At 37.6% G+C, this 19,788-nt stretch overlaps 1 protein-coding gene across 5 annotated transcripts in view; it reads right to left on the reverse strand.

The window, feature by feature from the left end:
* The window catches only part of Nup153 (nucleoporin 153), a 62,086-nt gene extending 42,307 nt beyond the window's left edge, over positions 1-19,779 (reverse strand). For 4 of the 5 annotated variants that reach the window (XM_027948122.3, XM_027948123.3, XM_071613714.1 and 1 more), the window contains exons 1-3: positions 19,483-19,779; positions 7,022-7,247; positions 1,090-1,338 (exon numbers count right to left, since the gene is read on the reverse strand). In XM_027948122.3, the coding sequence (XP_027803923.3) occupies positions 1,090-1,338; positions 7,022-7,247; positions 19,483-19,593 (586 nt within the window). In that variant the 5' untranslated portion in view covers positions 19,594-19,779. Of the gene's footprint in view, positions 1-1,089; positions 1,339-7,021; positions 7,248-18,522; positions 18,893-19,482 lie in introns of those variants that run through there. The other variant, XM_027948124.3, reaches the window with a different exon arrangement.
* Positions 19,780-19,788: the final 9 nt, after the last annotated feature.

Raw genomic sequence — 19,788 nt, forward strand, 5'->3', positions numbered from 1 at the left:
CTAAAGGTCAGGAAATAATGCCAAGAGTTAATAAGTGGAACACCATCAAATTTAAAAGTTTCTGCACAACAAAGGAAATAATTAGGAATGTGAAAAGATAACCCACAGAACAGGATAAAATCTTTTCTAGCCAGCTACTCTTTTACAGAGTGTTAGTGTCTTGAATACATGAAGAGCTCAGAAAACTTTACATCAAAACATCAGCTAGCCCAACTAATATATGGGCAAATGAATTAAACACACACATCTCAAAAGAAGAAATAGAAATGGCCAACAAATACATGAAAAAAATGTTCAACATCATTAGCAATTAAGAAATGCAAACCAAAACTGAGATTTCATCTCACACCAGTCAGAATGGCAGTCACCAAGAATATAATAATAAATGCTGGAGAAGATGAAGAAAAAAGAACACTTTTACAGTCCTGGTGGGACTGTAAATTAGTACGACCACTATGAAAATCAGATTGTAAGCTCCTCAAAAGACTAGAAATGGAACCAGCACATGACTCAGCTTTATCACTTCTCAGTATTAACCCTGAATAATTAAAGTCAGATAATATATAGTGATACATGCATACCCATGTTTATAACAGCAAAACTATGGAACTAGACTAGGTGTCCATCATCAGTTGAAAGGATCAAGAAAATGTGGTATAATACATGAAAGAATTTTATTCAGCCATAGGGAAAACGAAGAAATCATGTCATTTGCAGGAAAATGGATGGAACTAGAGATCGTCATGTTAGGTAAGATAAGTCAAACACACAAGGTCAAGGATTGTTGTCTTCTCTCATGTGCGGAAGGCCAGAGAGGTAAAAGGAAATCAAAGGTGAGGGTGGATATCCTAAAAAATCAAAGATCAGCAGGGGAAAGGGACTAACATAAGTGGTGGAGAGGAAGGAGGCAGAAGTGTTCTCGAATGATGTTGGTCAAATTATATTGTTCTACTGTGTGCATATATAAACATGTAATGACAAATCCCACATTATGAACAACTATAATGCACCAATAAAAAAATGTGGGGGAAAAAACATTCCATGAAATTTAATTTTACTACCAAACTTACTGTCAAATGAAAAAAATACCTTTATCAGAGGCTCTTGAAGAAAAACCACTGGTAGTTGAGATGTTGTCATCATCATGCTGAGAGGTAGAATCTTTTATTTCTTTTACAAGGGAAAATCCAGAACTGCCAATTGGGAATGCCGAGGATGTAGATGGCTGACAGTGCAATGTTGGAGATTCCAACATGGAGAAGTTCAGATGACTCCGGTGAAGAGAAGGCCTTGTCAATACATCTGGATAAGTAGAAGCAGTACTTGTTGTCGAAGGTTCTTTAAAAAAAAAAAAAAAGAGAGAGAGAATAGTATAAATATTCAACTTAGAAAAATCAATACACTATCAGTGTTTCTTTAAGAAACACTATATTAATAGTTTCAACTACAAATCACTGAGGATTCCCATGATAAGATAAATTTAAGATACTCCTGAACCAATTAACTGAATTTGAAGTTACCAAAACTAGTGTCAAAATAGTTTAGTGATCACGTACAACTTAAAGAACGTGTCCCAGATTCTCCTTGAACAGGTGTTATTATAACATCTGCTCATAAAGTCATAAAATAAGCATTAAATCTCTCCCTCCAGATATAGTAACTATTAACTCTGAGTATCTCTAATATTTTCTATGTATACACAAAGATACATTGTCCCAACATAATCATGTTATCATCTTGTTCTTTAACCTTTTTTCTTTTACCAATAATTTTTTGTACATTGAGCATTCCATTTAAAAACCACTCTGTATTCTACTATACCCTCAAACTGCCTATAATTATTCAATTATTTTCCCAATAAGAAAATAATTAAACACAAATGCACTTATATCTGCATATTTTAAGAGTATTCTTTTGCATAAATTCATGGTTCTATAATTTCAATACATATTACATTTGTGAGAACTGATATTAAACAAATCTCTCTGAGCCTATCACAGCCTCAGTTAAGTCTGAAGCTGACTGCCAAAATTAGCTCAAGCAGTCCTAGGTATCCTGAGAATCAACTGCTCTGTCAAACTGGACCCAACTGTATACTCCTATTTATTTTTTATAACAAATATTAAACTGTGATTTCAAAGGATTTCATAAGTTGTACTCACACAAATAGTAAATGACAATATACATTTTCTGATAAACTCCAAAGCTGGATATTAACCTTTTCTAATTTCTGTCAAATGGAATCATTATTTTATTTGTACTTATTCAAGTGAGAGAGCTTTTGAGCATCCTTCCCTATATTCGTTACCCACTTATATTTCTTCTGTTAAATGCTTATTGCCATAGTCTCCCTTACTATTAAGATTAATAATAAAAGACTAATAAGATGTATAAAGTATAATTTTTGCCCATAAGACCATGTGATATGACAACTGAAATACCACAACCATTTTTCCCCCAGTTAGTTCAACTCATTTACAACTTTTACTCATTTCCTCGGGTATTGTTGCTTATTTAATCTTGACTCCATCTGGAATCAGTTACAATGCAGGAGTGAAGAAGTAAGCTTCATTCTTTCCAAAGGGATAAGCCTGTTTTTAGTATCCTAAGATAAAATCTTAAATAAGCCATTCTTTCCTCATTGATTGTCAATTAAAAGGCTTTACTCCTCCTTCCTCTAATGTTACACCTGTATATTTCTGTACCAGTGCCATAATGTTTTAAATACTTTGCTTTAGAACACACTGAATGCCTGTTAAATTTACTCCACTTCACCCATCTTCACTTTATTCTTTTTCAGAATACCTCCGTTCACCTTCTTGTATACTTCCAAGAACTTTAAAATCATTTGTCAAGTTCCCAAAAGAGATTAACCTATTAGAATGGAATAACTAAGACCAAACTAGTTCTTCTAACGTAAATATGTATCAAACTGGTGAAAGTACAAGGCAACTGTGTTTAGACCACAAAAAAGAGTTTAAGAAAAGATAAGCCTGAGGAATACTGTCAAATCTGGAACAGAGTCCTGATGAAGTCCATGCAAAACAGCATATAGAATCAGAACCAAGGGCACTACACTCACAGGAGCCCCCAGAAGTTCACATGGAAATGTTCAGTGGGAGAATGGATTGTACATACACAAAGCAACACCACCAAATAGCAGCTGCAATGAAGCTGAAAACAGAGACACCAAGAGCACTAAGCAAAAAAAAAAAAAAAAAAACTGTGCCAAGGATTCTCAAGGGCTGCCAGAACTTAGAAATCTAGAAATCCCATAAACACTTCCCTGGCATTCAGATGAGGTACCAAAACATTTCCCTGTAGGAATAAGAACTATGTTCTAGTGTTAGATCCATTCTACAACTATTCTGAAAAGTCACAGGGGAAACAGAAGGTTAAGTCTAACCATATTGGAGGCTTAGACTTAAGCCCAATACCTCAAAACTCTAAAATTCCAGAAGAAATCAAAGGAAAAACATTAAGTTATTAGGATCTGACAATGATTTCTTACAAACCATACCTGAAGCTTAGGCAACAAAAGCAAAAACAAAGGCATTACATTAAAATTTAAAGCAAGGTGTGATATCACACGCTTTAATCCCAGCAACTCGGGAGGTTGAGTCTCTCAGCAACATAGTGAGACTGTCTCAAAATAATAAGTAAAAAGGACTGGGGATGTGGCTCAACAGTAAAGTGCCTTTGGGTTCAATCCCCCCAAATTTATTAATTAAACTTTTGTGCAAAAAACAGAGTGAAAAGACAGAACACAAAATATCTGGAAAGCCTATAAAGAGGTTAATATCCAGAAGATATGAATAATTCCTACAACTCAAAAGTCAAATTACCAAACCAAAAAAAAAAAAAAATGCAAAGAAACTGAATAGGCATTCTTTCTCCAAAAATGATACATACAAATGGCCAAGAAGCACAAGCCAGTTCTTGCTACTTACAGAGCTTCCTATCTTTCACACCTAACCATACGAAGAATGTAGTCTGGGACAGGAAGATTAAATAAGGCCATGTCACCTAAGATTCACATCAGCCATAAACACCCAGTTTTCTAAGAGTACAACTATGAGGCATAACAGTCCAAAACTTTAATTCATTGCTGGCTCATATACGAGGTATAACACTGTGGGACGCTCAGTGTCCCGAATCATGGCTACATCAATGAAAATTTAACAGGTACATGGATTTGGGGTTTTTCTCATCATTCTATTCTTCTAATCTAGCAGAAGCAACATCCAAGGCTCATCATCATTACAAGAATCAACACAGGAAAAGAAAGCTGCAGACAATACATTTGAAATGGGCTGCAAACTGTTTTACTGCATTGTGCTACTTGAAGAATAAAAATACTCTCCAGCCCCACTATTACTATTAATACAAGTTACTTTTGTAAAAATTAATTTTTAGGAAACATTAAGAACTTTCATGTTATTTTTAGCCTTCTGCAATTTGACACTACTTCAACAGTAGATATATCTCTAAATTTTGAAAATAACTTCAAGTGTAATGTTTTGCAAAGTTGATATAAACTGATTTTTTTGTTGTTATATCTAATAATAGCTATGTTCATCTTATGGGAGGGTTACAATTTATACTGGAAGTCTCACACTATCTGACTGCTGGCATTAAATAAATAATTTGAGAAAGGTCAAGGCAGATTATAAGAACTGTCTAGTTGGGGATTATGAGTCAGGTCTGAGAAAGGAAAATGTGATATAAGTTTCTGAAACATATCAAAAAGCTGCCCACAATTTGCTTCTAAACAGCAGGAAATGTAGCTCAGTGGTAGCGTGCTTGCTTAACATGAGGCTCTGAGTTCAAGCCCTAGCACCATAAATAAAAATAATAATAATAATAAAAAATGAATCCTCAGGGGAGTGAAGTGGAGAGGTGGGCTAAAATGTGTGAGAACCGAGAAAACAAAACCAGCCATAAACTGTTGTTGAAGCTGAGTGATGGGGAAATAGGGGCTCATTGTACTATCCTCTGTACTTCTATAAATTTTCCATAATAACTTGAGTTTAGAAATTACAAAGGCATGTATAATACATACGAGAAAAGCTATCTTATAAATTTAATAAAGTAATGAATACAATCTTAGTTTGAATTAACCTTAGCAACCAATGAAGTTAATTCCATTGTTTCCATGTAAATACAAACACAAAAAATAATTTTACAGGTGTAGAATTAGAAACTATCCATGAATCCCACACATAAATCCCTATATAGGTTTAATTAAACCCTATAAGTATTCTATTAGGATTGAGAGAACAGATTCTGTTACTGTGACTACATCAGTACATACTAGAAAATCTAACAGAAAGAAAGAAAAGTCAAGCTGGATCCCATGTGATTGGCAGGGTGGGGGATTGGAAGCAGTCATCTTAGACATCTACCAAATAAAAAGCCTCCAGATGGTTGTTGTCATAGACATTTAAAAGAAACCTTGAAAACTACAGATATTAAAACTAAATTGGAGACTGAGGTTGTGACTTAGTGGTAGAGTGCTTGCCTAACATGCATGAGGCATGGATTCAATCCCAGATTTTTTTTTTTTTTTTTTTTTTGGCAGGGGGAGGGCAACGGCGACACAACACCATACCCAAAGCACAACGAAATATCATTATACCTACTAAGGTAACTATAATCAAAATAAGTTTTGGTAATGATATATAAAGAAAATAAAACTTTCATATACTGCAGGAAGGTAAGATGATACAGCCACTTTAGAAAACCCTTTAGTAGTTTGTCATAATGTTTAATATAGAGTGATTATATGCACCAGCAATTTTACTCTACATAAAAATTTGCATGCAAATATTCACAGCAATATTCATAACATCCAAAAAGTGAAAACAACTCAAATGTCCATTAACTAATAAATAAGGGGTAAATTTATCCATACAATGGAATATTGTCCAACAACAATAAAAACAAATGACATTCTGATACATGCTGAAAACACTGTGGTCAGTGGAAAATTGGAGACAAAGAATACATATTTTATGATTCCATTCACATGAAATGCCTAGGATAGGGATCTACAGGGATCGAAAGCAGATCAGTGGTTGTCAGGAGTTGAGGAAGAAGGGAATGAAGAGTGACAGCAAAGGTTCTAAAATCAATGGGAGTGACAGCTGCAAACCCCAGTGAATATATTTAAAACCACTAAACTACATTTTAAATAGGTGAGTTTTATGGCATGTATCTCAATGAAGCTATAATGAGATGAGCTATATATCAATACAGTTATAAAATACATATTAAGTGAAATGACAATAATAATATCTCCAAATACAGCCTAGACATGGGTTACACTAAATTTACAATACTTGTAAACCCTAACAAAATGCTGGAAAGTAGATCCTAATCAAAGATTTAAAATGCAGGGTCACTGAACAGTGATTAATGGAATAACCCAATTGAGTTTGCTCTAGAGAACAGGATACAGCTAGTTATACCCTAATTCACGTGTTCTGAGAGGCACTAACAGTTTCATTCTAATGGTTAACATTTGTGCAGTGTCCCTTTAGTGCTAGGGTTTATTCTAAGGGCTTCACAATTACTTTAAAAAAAAATTAAAGACAAGGTCAGTCTCAAATTTGTGGGCTGAAATGGTCTTCCCACCTCTGCCTCCCAATAGCTTAGAGTACAAGAGTGCACCACCATGCTCAGCTCACAATTACTCTTTCTGAAACAACTTAGGAAGACAGAGAGGAGGAAACGGTCTCCTGCCAAACACTACATAGCTAATACTGCTGAAATGAAAATTCGAACCCAAAGTCTGACATCAGAGTTTGTACTCTTAACTAATGTGTCAGACTTCCTTAATGAACAGAAGGTTGGTAAATAACAAAGACATTCAATTTAAACCTAATCACCATCCTCCTCCAGATGTTTTATGTTCTACTCAATGACATTGATGAACCACAACCAGGTAAACATAAATGTATTTAAAATTAGGGCATGAAAATCTATCATTCATAAAAAAATATATCCATACGCTACTTACCTTCTGTATTACTGACAGCTGGCTCAGGGGTGATTCTCCCATCATTATTATTAGAGCTCTCCTCATGGCCATACATCACATGATCATCATCTCTATTTTCTGGCCAGTGTGGAACCTCACTTGTGTCTGTTGAGCAGCTACATGCATCTTCATTCTTGTTGAAATATCTTTGTAGCCACCCTGGCACAATATTCTTAACAGATTCTGTAACCCTGCTAAGAATGCCCTGTTGGGAGAAAACACAAGACAATTTTAGAAATTAATCTTTTTAAATATATAATCACTTACAGAAAAGAAACTCATGCCAAGCAAGACATAACTATTTCCAACAGAGTTTACTAAAATTCAGTTACTAAAGTTACGATGACACAATATTTTAAGTTTTCTTTATATAAAATTCTTACTTTTTCCTTTGTTCTATAGCATACATGAGCTAATATTTGTCCCAAATGCCTAATTATTCTAATCCTTTAAAATACCCCATAAGCTATCAAATAAGCAAGATCTATTTTAGATTTAGCAATAAAGTACGTACTAAATGTTTTAATCCAAGAAAAGGCATCCTTTTCTATCTCAATGTATTAAAAGAAACCATATAAACCATAACTTCAGTAACAACTATTTACACATTCTTTTAAAAAAACAAAACAATTAGACTAATAGAAATGAAGGTTTAAGAACAAAAGACAACTAATCCAACATACATTAATCCAAGAAATATTCTAATATCTTTTTTAAAAAATATTTATTTTTTAGTCGCAGTTGGACACAACACCTTTATTTCACTTTATTTTTGTATGTGGTGCTGAGAATCGAACCCAGGGTCTCACATGTGCGAGGCAAGCGCTCTACCGCTGAGCCACAACCCCAGCTCCTCTAATATCTTTTGAAAGTGAAATTTTACTGTATTGACTTTTAAAGGAAGAAATATAAAGTGGTATTATAACTACAAGACTTATTAACATTTACAGTGACTTCAGTTATGAGTCAGGCAATGCTGTAATCAATTTATTTCCTTCAATTTAATCTTACAATAATTATATGAAGTTGAAACTAACACTCCCATCACTTTAAGGATGAAAAGAGACAATAAGTAACTTACCCCAGGCACAAACACAACTACTTCAGTATATCTAAGACAGACTAAAAGCATGGGCCTTGGGATTACTATGACCCATTACGAAATTTGAGTTTCTCCCTGTTCTTTGATTTACTCTAGCTTAAGTAAGAACAACACCCCCTCCCCTACTAACTACTGAAATTATAGTGAAAATTATGTGACAGTACTTTTCAACTTACAACGTATAACATATTGGTAATTTTATTACTAACCAGGAAAAAAAGCCAACAGAAAAAACTCTGCTAAGGTAACCAATTGCAAGCAACAATTTCCTTCATTAAGCAGTATTAACTGGGTGGGGGTGGGGGTGGAAGTGGTTAGCAGATAAAAAAGAAAAAAAGGCAGAATATATGAATCGACTTTGAAAGCAACCCAAGGACAAAGAGGCTTTAAAAATCCTGTCAACAGAAAATATGGAACACATGTCTGATACAGGCACACACTTGAACAGCAATTTCCTCATTGTTTGAAAACGTGCAAGTAACAAACTAAAAGTATGTATTTTCCCATGTGTTCTATGAACAGATTTTCAACAGATCTACAAGATCAGCTTTCAAACCCATAGTTTCAGAATATTCACTACTAAAAAACACATTTGCACTGTTTCCTTTTTCTATGCCACGATGCATAATATTAGCTACTTTGGAAAAAAAGATCATATTAAACCTACTACATCTAGAGTTCACATTTTTAATAATATAATATAGTACTAGTTCTTTATCCCACCCTCCACTATTTCAAATACCTGGAAGTACTTACAAGGTAAAATTCAGTTTAAGATAGCCTTTCAAAAAAATAAGACACATATGATATGAGGTTATAGGTTAGCTAAAGCACTACAGAAATAACTTAGGGTGGAAAAAGTCATTTGTGGACTTCTAAAGTATAAAAATATAGAAATGTAAAAATATAAAAATATCAAGGATCCTCATGATCCTTATCTAAAGCAAGCAGAGAACATCATAAAAATGACACCATATTTAACCAAAAGTCACTTGTGTGTCAGCAGGAGATATGTTAGAGAACAATCAAAAACCAAATCTGAATAATCAAAACAGATACGAAAAAGCTTATTCTCTGAAGTACACATGAACTGTGCTTACAAGACTTTCTCTTTTCTAAGCTAAAATTTAACCAACTTATCTAGTCTCAGCCCAGAGCAGTTTAGCACAGGAAAATTTCAGTGGGACAGAGTTACTAGTGGCACAGTAAATGACAGCAAAAGGATTTTTTTCCAAAAAAAAAAAAAAAAAAAGTTCATTCAGTAAATAATAAAAAGTACTTAAATAATCAAACATACCTCAAATGACACAAGTCATCAGGACAAAGTTAAAGTAAGCTTAACATATTCTAATCCTAGTGGTTCTCTATGTGTGGTTCCCTCAGCTACAGTAGCATTAATCTCAGGTAATGTACTCCTAATGTACTCTCTTCTTACCTAGTCCGCCCAAGTGATTCTGATGTTATGTTAAAGTTTGAGAACCAACACTACAGTTAAAGACATTAGGAAATTAGACACATTTTAGGAAATTATGATGACATTTAGGGGGAAAAGCTCCTCTACAACAGGTTAATATAATCAAGCATACTTTAAAAAAAAAAAAAAAAAGACTCAAACTTCAACTGTCTAGAAAACATACATGTGGAACACTAGTCGGACAATAATGAAAATATCCTAAAGTGAATCAGAACAACAAACTTTGCAGTGACCATTTTAGACTGTACTGAATACAATGCAGTTCACACACTGCTTTTCTCCATTCAATCAATACTAACTGCACACCGTAGTGTGCATCAAGAATTAAACACTGGTGGGGCCGGGGTTTAGCTCAGTGATAGAGCACTTATCTCACAAGTGTGAGGCACTGGGTTCAATCCTCAGCACCACATAAAAATAAATAAATAAAATCAGGGTATTGTGTCCATACACAATTAAAAATATTTTTTAAAAAAAGAATCAAAACACTGGGGATACAGTGGTGAACAAGTTTTTGCCCAATCAGGGAGAAAAACAAAATATGTCACATATAAACATACATGTGAGATAGTGCCATGAACAAAAATCAAGAGAAAGAAAAATGAGATGGGTGTCCCATTACATAAGCACAGAAAATGTCTGAAAAGGGTGTTTATTAAATAATAGGCTATGCAAATTTCTACTGTCTAAGTAGACTAAGGGAACAAAAGTGAGAAGACCTAAATAAAGGAGTATCCTTCACATATGCTATCCAAACTTAGGGTTACCTTATCAATAAAGGCAAAAATCTAATATATCTTAAGATAAACTTGAAATCCTTCAAAAATCCCCTTGAAACATACACTTATATGTGTGTCTTTGCACATGTGCTTAGAATCATCTGCTTCATCTTTTGTTCTTCAGTTCACATATCTAATCATTATAAAAGGACTAATATAATTATTCTCAAAAAAGTGTAGTCCTCAACTGGGTGCAGTGGTACATTCCTGTAATCCCATCAGCTCGGGAGGCTGAGGATCACAAGTTCAAAGCCAGCCTCAGCCTCAGTAACTTATTTATTGAGACCCAAAGCAATTTAGCAAGATTCTATCAATAAATAAATAAATGGACGGGAGATGTGGCTCAGGGATTGAGAGTCCCTGGATTCAATCCTAGGTACCCACCCCGCAAAAAGTCTTCAGATCAGAAGTACTGTTATACTTAGATAAATACAAATTTCTTTTTAACAAGCTCTTGGAGTTATCATTATGCAAATTAAATTCTGAGAGCCACGCTCTTAAAATTATTTAAAAATTCAGTGACCTATTATACCAAATAAGACCTTGATAAACATAACCTTATAAACTTAACTATAATATAAAGTAACATTTTACCTAAAAGACCACCCTATTTTCAAAATTATCAAGTTCATCCAACCATTACACTTGTTTTTATAAACTTTATAATATCGACTCCGAAAATCAATCAGAAGTAAATATGCACCCTGGAGCTAATTTTATTTCCACTTGTTAAAGACTTGCACAGATTATGTACTTGCTTTTAGTAAATGACCAACTAGGAGATATCAGGATTGTTTAAAAATTCCTCAAGAAGAAAAAAACATCTCTTGATTATACACAGAATTATACTGAATAAGATCTGAAGAAGTATCTTCTTGTCTGTCAATTTTAAAAAGAGTTTTAAAGAACCGAACACTTTAGCCCTTAATGAAAAATTAAGAGAGTGAAAAGAATTGGAAAAGGGGAAAAATGGCTTCCTTTTGGAGTTAAGTTTTCATTGACCTTACTACCAAAGAAGGCCCGGTGTAACCCAACTATCTTTTCAGGAGTTCTTGAGGAGTTCTCTTCAGGTCTTTACAGGAATGGGGACAGTCAGTTTGAAGAAAGAATGCTTCATGACTTAAAAAATATAACAAGCCAGGAATAGCAGTGCACATCTGTAATATCAGGGACTCTGAGGCTGAGGCAGGAGGATTGAGAATTTGAGTCAGCCGCAGCAACTTAGCAAGACCCCATCTCAAAATGTGTATACACACACACACACAGGGCTGGGGGCGTAGCTCAGTGGCAAAGTGTCCCTGGGTTGTCCCCAGTACCAAAAATAAAATAAAATAAATAATAATAAATAAAATAGAAAGAGTTGAGAATATAACTCAAGAGACAGAATGCTCTCGGGTTCAATCCCCTATTCTGAAGGACATGGAGAGAGAGGGAGAGGCATGCGCGCGCGCGCGCGCGCGCGCGCGCACACACACACACACACACACACAACGTAACAAAAGGAAAAACCGAGGAAGAAACACAAGTACTCTGAAGAAAGGTCCAGTGAATACTTAAGTCCTACTTTTTCCAGATCTTTCAGCAGTAAGCCTAGCATCCTGATGGAAGTTTTCCTATAGAAAACCGCCTCTGACACTCATTCCCTTACAAGAGTACCAGCAGTGCCCTGCTATCTACCACATGATGGCAATCTGCCAAATGGCATGGTAATTACAGTCTGTCTGTGGCCTTTACCAGAGCACAGTTCTGTGAGAGCTGGCATCAGGTCTCACAGAGCACAAATTTGTTGGTGCATGGGTTTAATTTACCTACAGCCGCACTGCTCAAATAACAGCTTATTGCCACATATGAATATTCTAGAGCAAGTTTCTAAAAACATCAATTCTAAAACTCTAAAAAACATGTAATACATTTGCATGATGTAAGTTTCACTTTCAGCAATTATCATTTTTTATGCCCCACTAACATCTCTTGCCCACAAAAACCAACTGAAGCTGTCCAAGGGCAAGGAGAGACTGAACCATCCTCTGGAATGATAAATAACTAAGCCAATGTTAAAATGTTAAATGACAGCAGAAAAGCAATCCTAAAAAGTCAAATTAATGAAGTGTTTAGGAAAAACAATAACAACAACAAAAGGCATTAAAATCTTAAAAACACTCCCTGTGGCACTGAAGCAAAGTCTACACTAGATGATAAGAAATAACATGAGTTAATAACACGAGGGTCTTGCTAAACTGAAGGATTAAAGGAGTAAATTTTTAAACTTGGATTTCTCAAATCTAGTGGGTTCTCTCCCCATTACTGAGGGTTCTTCATTTGGCAAAACACATCAAATGTGTCATTAGATCAGGCATGGTGATGCACACCTATTATTCCAGCAACCACGGAGGCTGAAGCAGGAGCATTGCCAAGTTCAAGGCCAGCCTTGGCAACTTAGCAAAACCCTGTCTTGAAATTAAAAATAAAAAATTCTAGTGTATGGCTTATTATATAAAAATAAATGAATTTTGGGAAAGTAAACTTAAAAAGGACTGGAAAAAGCAACCCTGGGTTCAACCCCAGGGGATGGGGAGGTGGGAATAACTGAGATTTAGAATAATTAAATATCCAACTTGGAGGCCACAGTGAAATTAAATTCAATACTACACATATATCAAGAACATTCACTGTGTAAAGCACTATGGACATATTAGCTTTTCAAATATATTTAATCAGAGTTCAAGGATTAAGGAAAGAAGACTAAAGTGGGGGAAGGGGAAGAGTTTTACTATACAACACCAACTCAGAATTCATTTGCAATTATAAAGACATTCTTTTTGTACAAATCTTTCATCAGAGGCATCTTCCAATATGGACACAGGATATATCCTTCCTATACATATTTCCTTCTCTTAGGTTTGTTACTTCAGTTCTATTCCACTCCCTTTTCCTTTCTGGGTTTGTTTGTTTGTCCTAGGAATTTGCTTAACCACTGAGCACATCCCCAGCCCATTTTTATTTTTTATTTACAGCCAGGGTCTTGCTAAATTGCTAAAGCTAGCTTTGAATTTGTGATCCTCCTGCCTCAGCCTCCTGAGTCCACTTGCTTTTCTTCACATTATCATTTATTAAATGGTAGTACTCAGATTCTGAAATCTCCTTTCTGAAATAATTTCACTGGATCTGTAATGATAAAACCAAAAACAATCACCAGTGTCAAGTTTGGCTGTTTTGACTGCTGTTTCTGCATTACACAGAAACCTCTCACCATCCCTTAAAAAGTTTTCTTTCTGTATACACCTTCCTGATCCATTTAACACCCATGTCACTAGACCCTCCTTCCCAAACTTTTTTCAAAGTCATTTCATATAGTTTCCCAAATGGGTTTTCTCCTTTGCTCCCTCAAATCCCAAGAACAATCTAAGAATCTACCTGACTTAAAAAAAATAATAATTATTAAAAACCACGAAATGGTAAAGGCATAAGTCACTCTATTCTTTCAGAATTTACAGCTTTTAAATATATGCATTCTAAAATTACTTATTTTAACATAGCTTCTCTGTTAGGTTAACAGTTGTTTCCATAAGGGGGAAAAGTAATTGGTATTTAAATTCTAATGCAGTTATACACCAAATTCACTTTCAATATCTTTAATTCAACTTCTAAATCTAAGGTACTGCCATATTTTATAAGCTGTTAGTCACTCAGTGGCCAAACTTACCCCATCCAAGCAGCTCAAGTTCTCTAGACCCTTAAAATACTTTTCTGATAAAAGAACAAAAATTCTACAATTGGCTACAGACTTTAACCTTTTTAAAAACTTTCTTCCATAAATGCAGCTAAGGAGAATTCATGACCCATTAAAAGCTCACAGCAGTTAAGCCCACTAAAAAACATTCATAAGATACATCCACATTTTTCTCACCTAAGATGTTTGAAAACTGGGGTAAAAGTTTATTTCTTAAATCACACTATGAAAAAAGATAAGCAAAAGCAAACAAACTGACAAGCTGACATATATGGATAAGAAAGCCATCTTATCATTTTATTTCTGACAATTAGCTGTAGCTGGCAGCAAGAAGTTACAACAGGCTTTCCAATGCACAATCTTTTAAAAATATATTTCAGCCATAATCAAAGTAGCTACAAGTGTTTTAAAATATGGAACCATTGCAATCTAATAATACTCTTTACCTAAAGAAAACAACTTTCATTAGGTAAAGACCGAAGTTTTAATTTTACTTCAAACTAATAGCTACCTACCTTAGCAAGGTTCTTTCTAGGAAATAAAGGATACACTTGGGCTTTTCTGTCATCTTAATTTAAAAATTTAGTAAATAGCTGGACCAGTGGCACACACCTGTAATCCCAACAACTCTGGAGGCTAAGGTAGGAAGCTCACAAGTTTGAGGCCAGCCTTAGCAATCTATCAAGACCCCCAACAACTTAGGGAGACCCTGTCTCAAAATGAAAAATAAAAAGGGGTAGCGATGTGACTCAGTGGTAAAGCATCCCTGGGTTAAACCCCCAGTACTCCCCCAAAAAACAAAACAAAACAAAACAAAAAAACCTAGCTCTCAATACAATACTTGTGGCTTTTCTCCATATACTTAAAATGACTGGCACTTATATGAGGAAAATACTAAATACTTAAAAGGGTAGTAGTTGTTTAATATTTGGTCTCACCACCTCATCACTCAGTAAACAAAGATCTCAAATCTTATATAAACCTATTAAGGATTGAACTTGGGAAGAGGGTAGAACCTTTAAGAGGAAGCAAAGTTCAGACAATTCATGCCAGGTATCAGGGGTACACCTGTAATCCCAGTGACTCAGGAGGATCACAAGTTCCATACCAGCCACAACAATTTAGCAAGGCCTTAAGCCAGATCCTGTCTCAAAATAAAAGTTAAGCAAATAAGGCTGGGAATGTGGCTCAGTGGTAAAGCACCTCTCATTCAACGGCCCACCCCCCCAAATCAGACACAATTTAAAGACATTTAAATTCAAAGGTTCTACTTCATCACAACAATTTCAAAAGAGTCCTAACTATACATGTCAGATCCTATACTAAAGCTATACTTATATTATCTCATTTAACCCTCACAACAAGTTTTACTTTACTAATGAGGAACTTAAGAATTTAAATTGCCCAAATCAGAGCAATCTAATGGGATTCAAACTCAGTTAATCCCATTAGAGTATGTTTTTCCAATCAATTATTTCCATTTTTATATCCATTTAAAATATTAAGCATCTAGGATAAAACAAAGACAAAAGTCAGAACTACTTAGTGACTTCTAGAATGTGTTTAACACTCAACCTTTAAATATCCCTTCTTACCAAAACCAAAAACACTTTAGCCATCAGAGAGCACACAGGACATACTTACCCGGGGCAGAGTATCAAAAAAGAAGATACCAAAACAAAAACCACACTATCATATAAACCAGCTTAGCAAATTATGGTCTGTAGGCTAAATCCAGGCCTTAGCCTGTTCTTACACAGGATAAGAATGGTTTTAACATATGCAAAAGGGTTGTAAAAAGGAGAGAGAGGGGGGCTAGGGTTGTAGCTCATGTCTAGTAGAGCACTTTCCTAGCATATGTGAGGCACTGGGTTCGATCCTCAGCATCACATAAATATAAATAAAATAAAGGTATTGTGCCACCTACAAAAAAAAAAGAAAGAAAAAGAAAAATTTACCTTCTGTTCCTTTCCAGAAAAAGTTTACCAACCCCTGATCTTTGTTTTTGTTTGTTTTGTTTTTTTGTACCAAGGACTGAATCCTGGAGCGTTTAAGCACTGAGCCATATCCCCAGTCCTTTTTATTTTGAGATAGGGTCTCACTAGGTTGCTTATAGCCTCAAAACTGCTGAGTGGACTCCCTTAGCTTCAAACCAGAAGACAAATCTCACAACTCCAATTGGAAGGCAAAAAGTAAGTGACTCCCTCTCACCAGGAGGTGGCAGTAGTTTCTTCCAGAAGAAGCCCTTTCTTTTTCAGTTCTGAATTGATTGCTGGCTCATGTGCTAGAATAATTTGTAGTAGCTATTACAAAAGGCAAGAGGTTTGACCTCTCCGCAGAACAACACAAAAATGAGATGGGAAGTGACAAGAACTAACCACATTCTCTTTAGTGACCTATTCACCCCCAAGTAGAAAAATGATACCATTCCCTTCATAAAAGTGTCTAAGCTAAAAGGTATAAGAAGCAGAAGAATACAAGTGAAAATTATCAACTTGCACTGTTCAAAGCTATTCTTCATTTTTGCTTCTGAAGCCAGATTTAAAGTTAGGTAGTCAGTGTAGTTAGGTAAATCGGGTCTAATATTGAGTAAGATCCAAAATAGAGGCCATGTTGAGAATGAATTCAGGGAAAAGCAGAACAATTCTTGGAATATTAATGTCCCCAAGGCCCAGAGCCCAGAGTGTTAATGAAACAGCTCCCAGCAAACTTGAAGATGCTGACTCAAAAGTCCTTCCTGCCCAGATTACTTCTTTGGCCCACCTGTGCCCCACCCTTCGGGCCTTCCCACCTACATTCCATCACTGAAAGATAACAGAACAAAGGACAGGAATGGGGTGGGGGGACCAGATGAAGACCCTAGGTATAAAAAGGGGAGACAACCGCACTTCCATGGATTCTATCTCTTGGGTCCCCTTCTTCCTTCGGGAGAAGTCTTTTCTGCTGTCCTTTAATAAACTTCTACCTTCCACTCTGACCTTGCCTCGGCATGCTTCTCTGATGTTATACTTCAACATTGGGGAAGCAAGGACTAGTCAACAGCGGTAACAATTCTACAATTCTTAAGCGTTACTATCCCTCAGTGAGTTAAGTAAGATAATGGATTTCTGTCTCCACATCTTCAAGCACAGTGACATTTTAAAGATCATAAGTTACAAGGAGAAAATGTTAATCTTTACACATTTCCCTCAGAGCTAAACCAGAAGTCAAAACAGGAAATTACAAGTCAACTGAACATGTGCAGAAGTCACAGGTACCGGGTGACTGCACTAGCTAGTTGGCCTGACAGAGTTTGGCAAACACCCATGAACTAACAGTGCCAGACCTCTCATTCTTATTCCAACCTTCTACTACAAAACCAAAGGCTTCATTTTCACCCAGAAAACCTTGAACACTTAATCAGTTAACATTAGTACAAAACATGCCATGTCATGAAGCTCCTTGCTATTCATGATGACTCAGCAGCTGCTGCAAAACATCCACTGGATTGTCTAGTATAGTTGAGAGCAAGCAGGTCCACCAAAGTTCCAGTAAGGACTAAGAAAGGTCCTTATTTTAAGATGAAGAGAAAAAAATAATAATAGGAAGAATATACTTTAATATATCCCCCAATACTACGTAGTCTCTGCCAGTATTAAGTGATCAAGAAACCCCTAAATATCTCAGATCCCAGTTCAAAAGCTAAAATATATTTTCTTTTTCAATCAAATGGCTGGTACAAGAAAAAAGTATTTTAGATAAGAAATGATGATAAATTATCAAGATTTAAAATAAAACCACACAGCCTGAAATCATAGCAGCTCTAAAAACAACTTGGACTTTAGGTGTTGTACTATTAAGGCATTATCCCTCCCAAATTAGATTTTTATCTAAGTACTTTTTAAAATAAATTGTGATTGTAACTTTTGCCACCCTAGAATATATAATTTCCCTTCTAAATTCAATCCAAACCATTCATTGGTCTTTATTTTTAAAAATTCATTTTTTTCTATAGCAGCATAAGATCCAGGAAAGCATTCAGTTTATTCTTAGGAGAAACAGAAAGCACGTAAATCTAACTTCCATACACAAAGGATTACGTAAGGTTAAATGGTCAGGCTTGTGACCTGAATTCTAATCTTAAATCTGTCTCCAAACACCCCTGTTTCTCACAAAGAACTCTGAAAACCAAGCTTTTCTGCAAATATCGGGGGGGGGGGGATTGTTGGGAGTGTTAATAATGTCCAGACTTCTAACCACGCAAAAAACGACTTACTACATAAAACACGACTTACACTATTATAAAATTTCCTTCAAATCTCTACTTCTAAAAATCTGTTGATAGTGATACAATTTAACAATATCACCAAACAAAACGTTGAAGGGTTCAACGTTCAAGCAATCGAGGAAACGTACCTTTAACAGTATGCAACAAGTTCTCAAGGTCCTTGTGCGGTCTGTACTCTTTAGTTTGAAAGCACTGAAGACGCACTCCCCACCTTAGAGCCACTGAGAGGTTTTACTAGAGGCTCTGCCAAAACAGGGCAAGGCTTCCCGCTCAGTCCTCCCGAAGAGCCCCGTCTCAAAGCGCGATTTTCTCGGAACCAAACGTCTCACCCACACCCACGAGGAACCCCCTTTTCACCATCTCCAGCATCCCGCGGGCGCAGGGTGGCCCCCCCGGGGTCCTGAGCACCTAACCCTGGAGCACGACCTGGCTGTTAAGACCCCAGGTGCGGGAGCCCAGGGCCGGCGACCGGCCAGCCGCGGGGATCGGCCGACTCCAGCCTCCGAAATGCAGAGGGGGAGGAGAGAAAGGGAGGGAAGAGTCGCGCCGCAGAGCCCGACGTAAGGGCGGAGGGACTTTCAAAACGCCCCGGCGCACGGCAGCCACGGCCAGGAGGGGACCTAAGCCGCGGTTCTCGCCGGAGGGCCTCGGGCAGGGGACGAGGGCCTCGGGCCACCCTGCGCCCTAGAGCGCCCCCCAGCTCCTCGGCGCCCCGAGGCCCGTCCAGGCAGCCCCCTCCCCGCGCCCCTCTAGACGGCCAGCTCCGGGGCCACCAGCCACCTCTTTCCTGTCCCCTCCAAAGGGCGTGATACCGTCAAAGCCCCAAAACCCGCCAAAAAAAAAAAGCCCACGTAGCCCCAAGCCCCGTATTTCCTTTCCCGCCCTGCGCCCGCCCGGGAAAGCCCCGGGCCAGCCCCGGGCCGGGCACGGCGAGGGCGGCCCAACCCCACGTGTGCGCCGCAAGGCCCGGCCTGGCGCAGCCCACTTCCCGTCGCCGCCTCCCGGCCTCTACCCGGGCCTCCCGGCCGCTCTCCACGTGGGGCGCCGGGGCCTCACACCCGGCCCCGCCCGCCGCCCGCGTCCCGTACCTGGTGCTGCGGTCGCTCCGGCTGGTAAGGCTTGATGGGCCTCTGGTGGCAGCGCCGCGTCCGGATCTTGCCGCCACCGCCCCCTCCTACTCCTCCGGCTCCCGAGGCCATGGCGGAGCCTCGGCGGCTTCGGGCGGGAGAGGCAGAGGCGGGGGCCTTAGGGCCTCCCCCGCCCGGCCCCGGCCCAAAAGTCGGCCCGCGCTGCCCAGACAGTAAGGCACAGACTCACGGAGAACCGCGAGGTCGCGAGCAGAAACCGAGGGTGCGCGCGCGCCGGCGGCGGGGGGGGGTGGTGGTGGAGGGTGA

The sequence above is a fragment of the Marmota flaviventris genome, chromosome 6 (genome assembly GCF_047511675.1).
Source record: "Marmota flaviventris isolate mMarFla1 chromosome 6, mMarFla1.hap1, whole genome shotgun sequence".
Taxonomy (NCBI): Eukaryota; Metazoa; Chordata; class Mammalia; order Rodentia; family Sciuridae; genus Marmota; species Marmota flaviventris.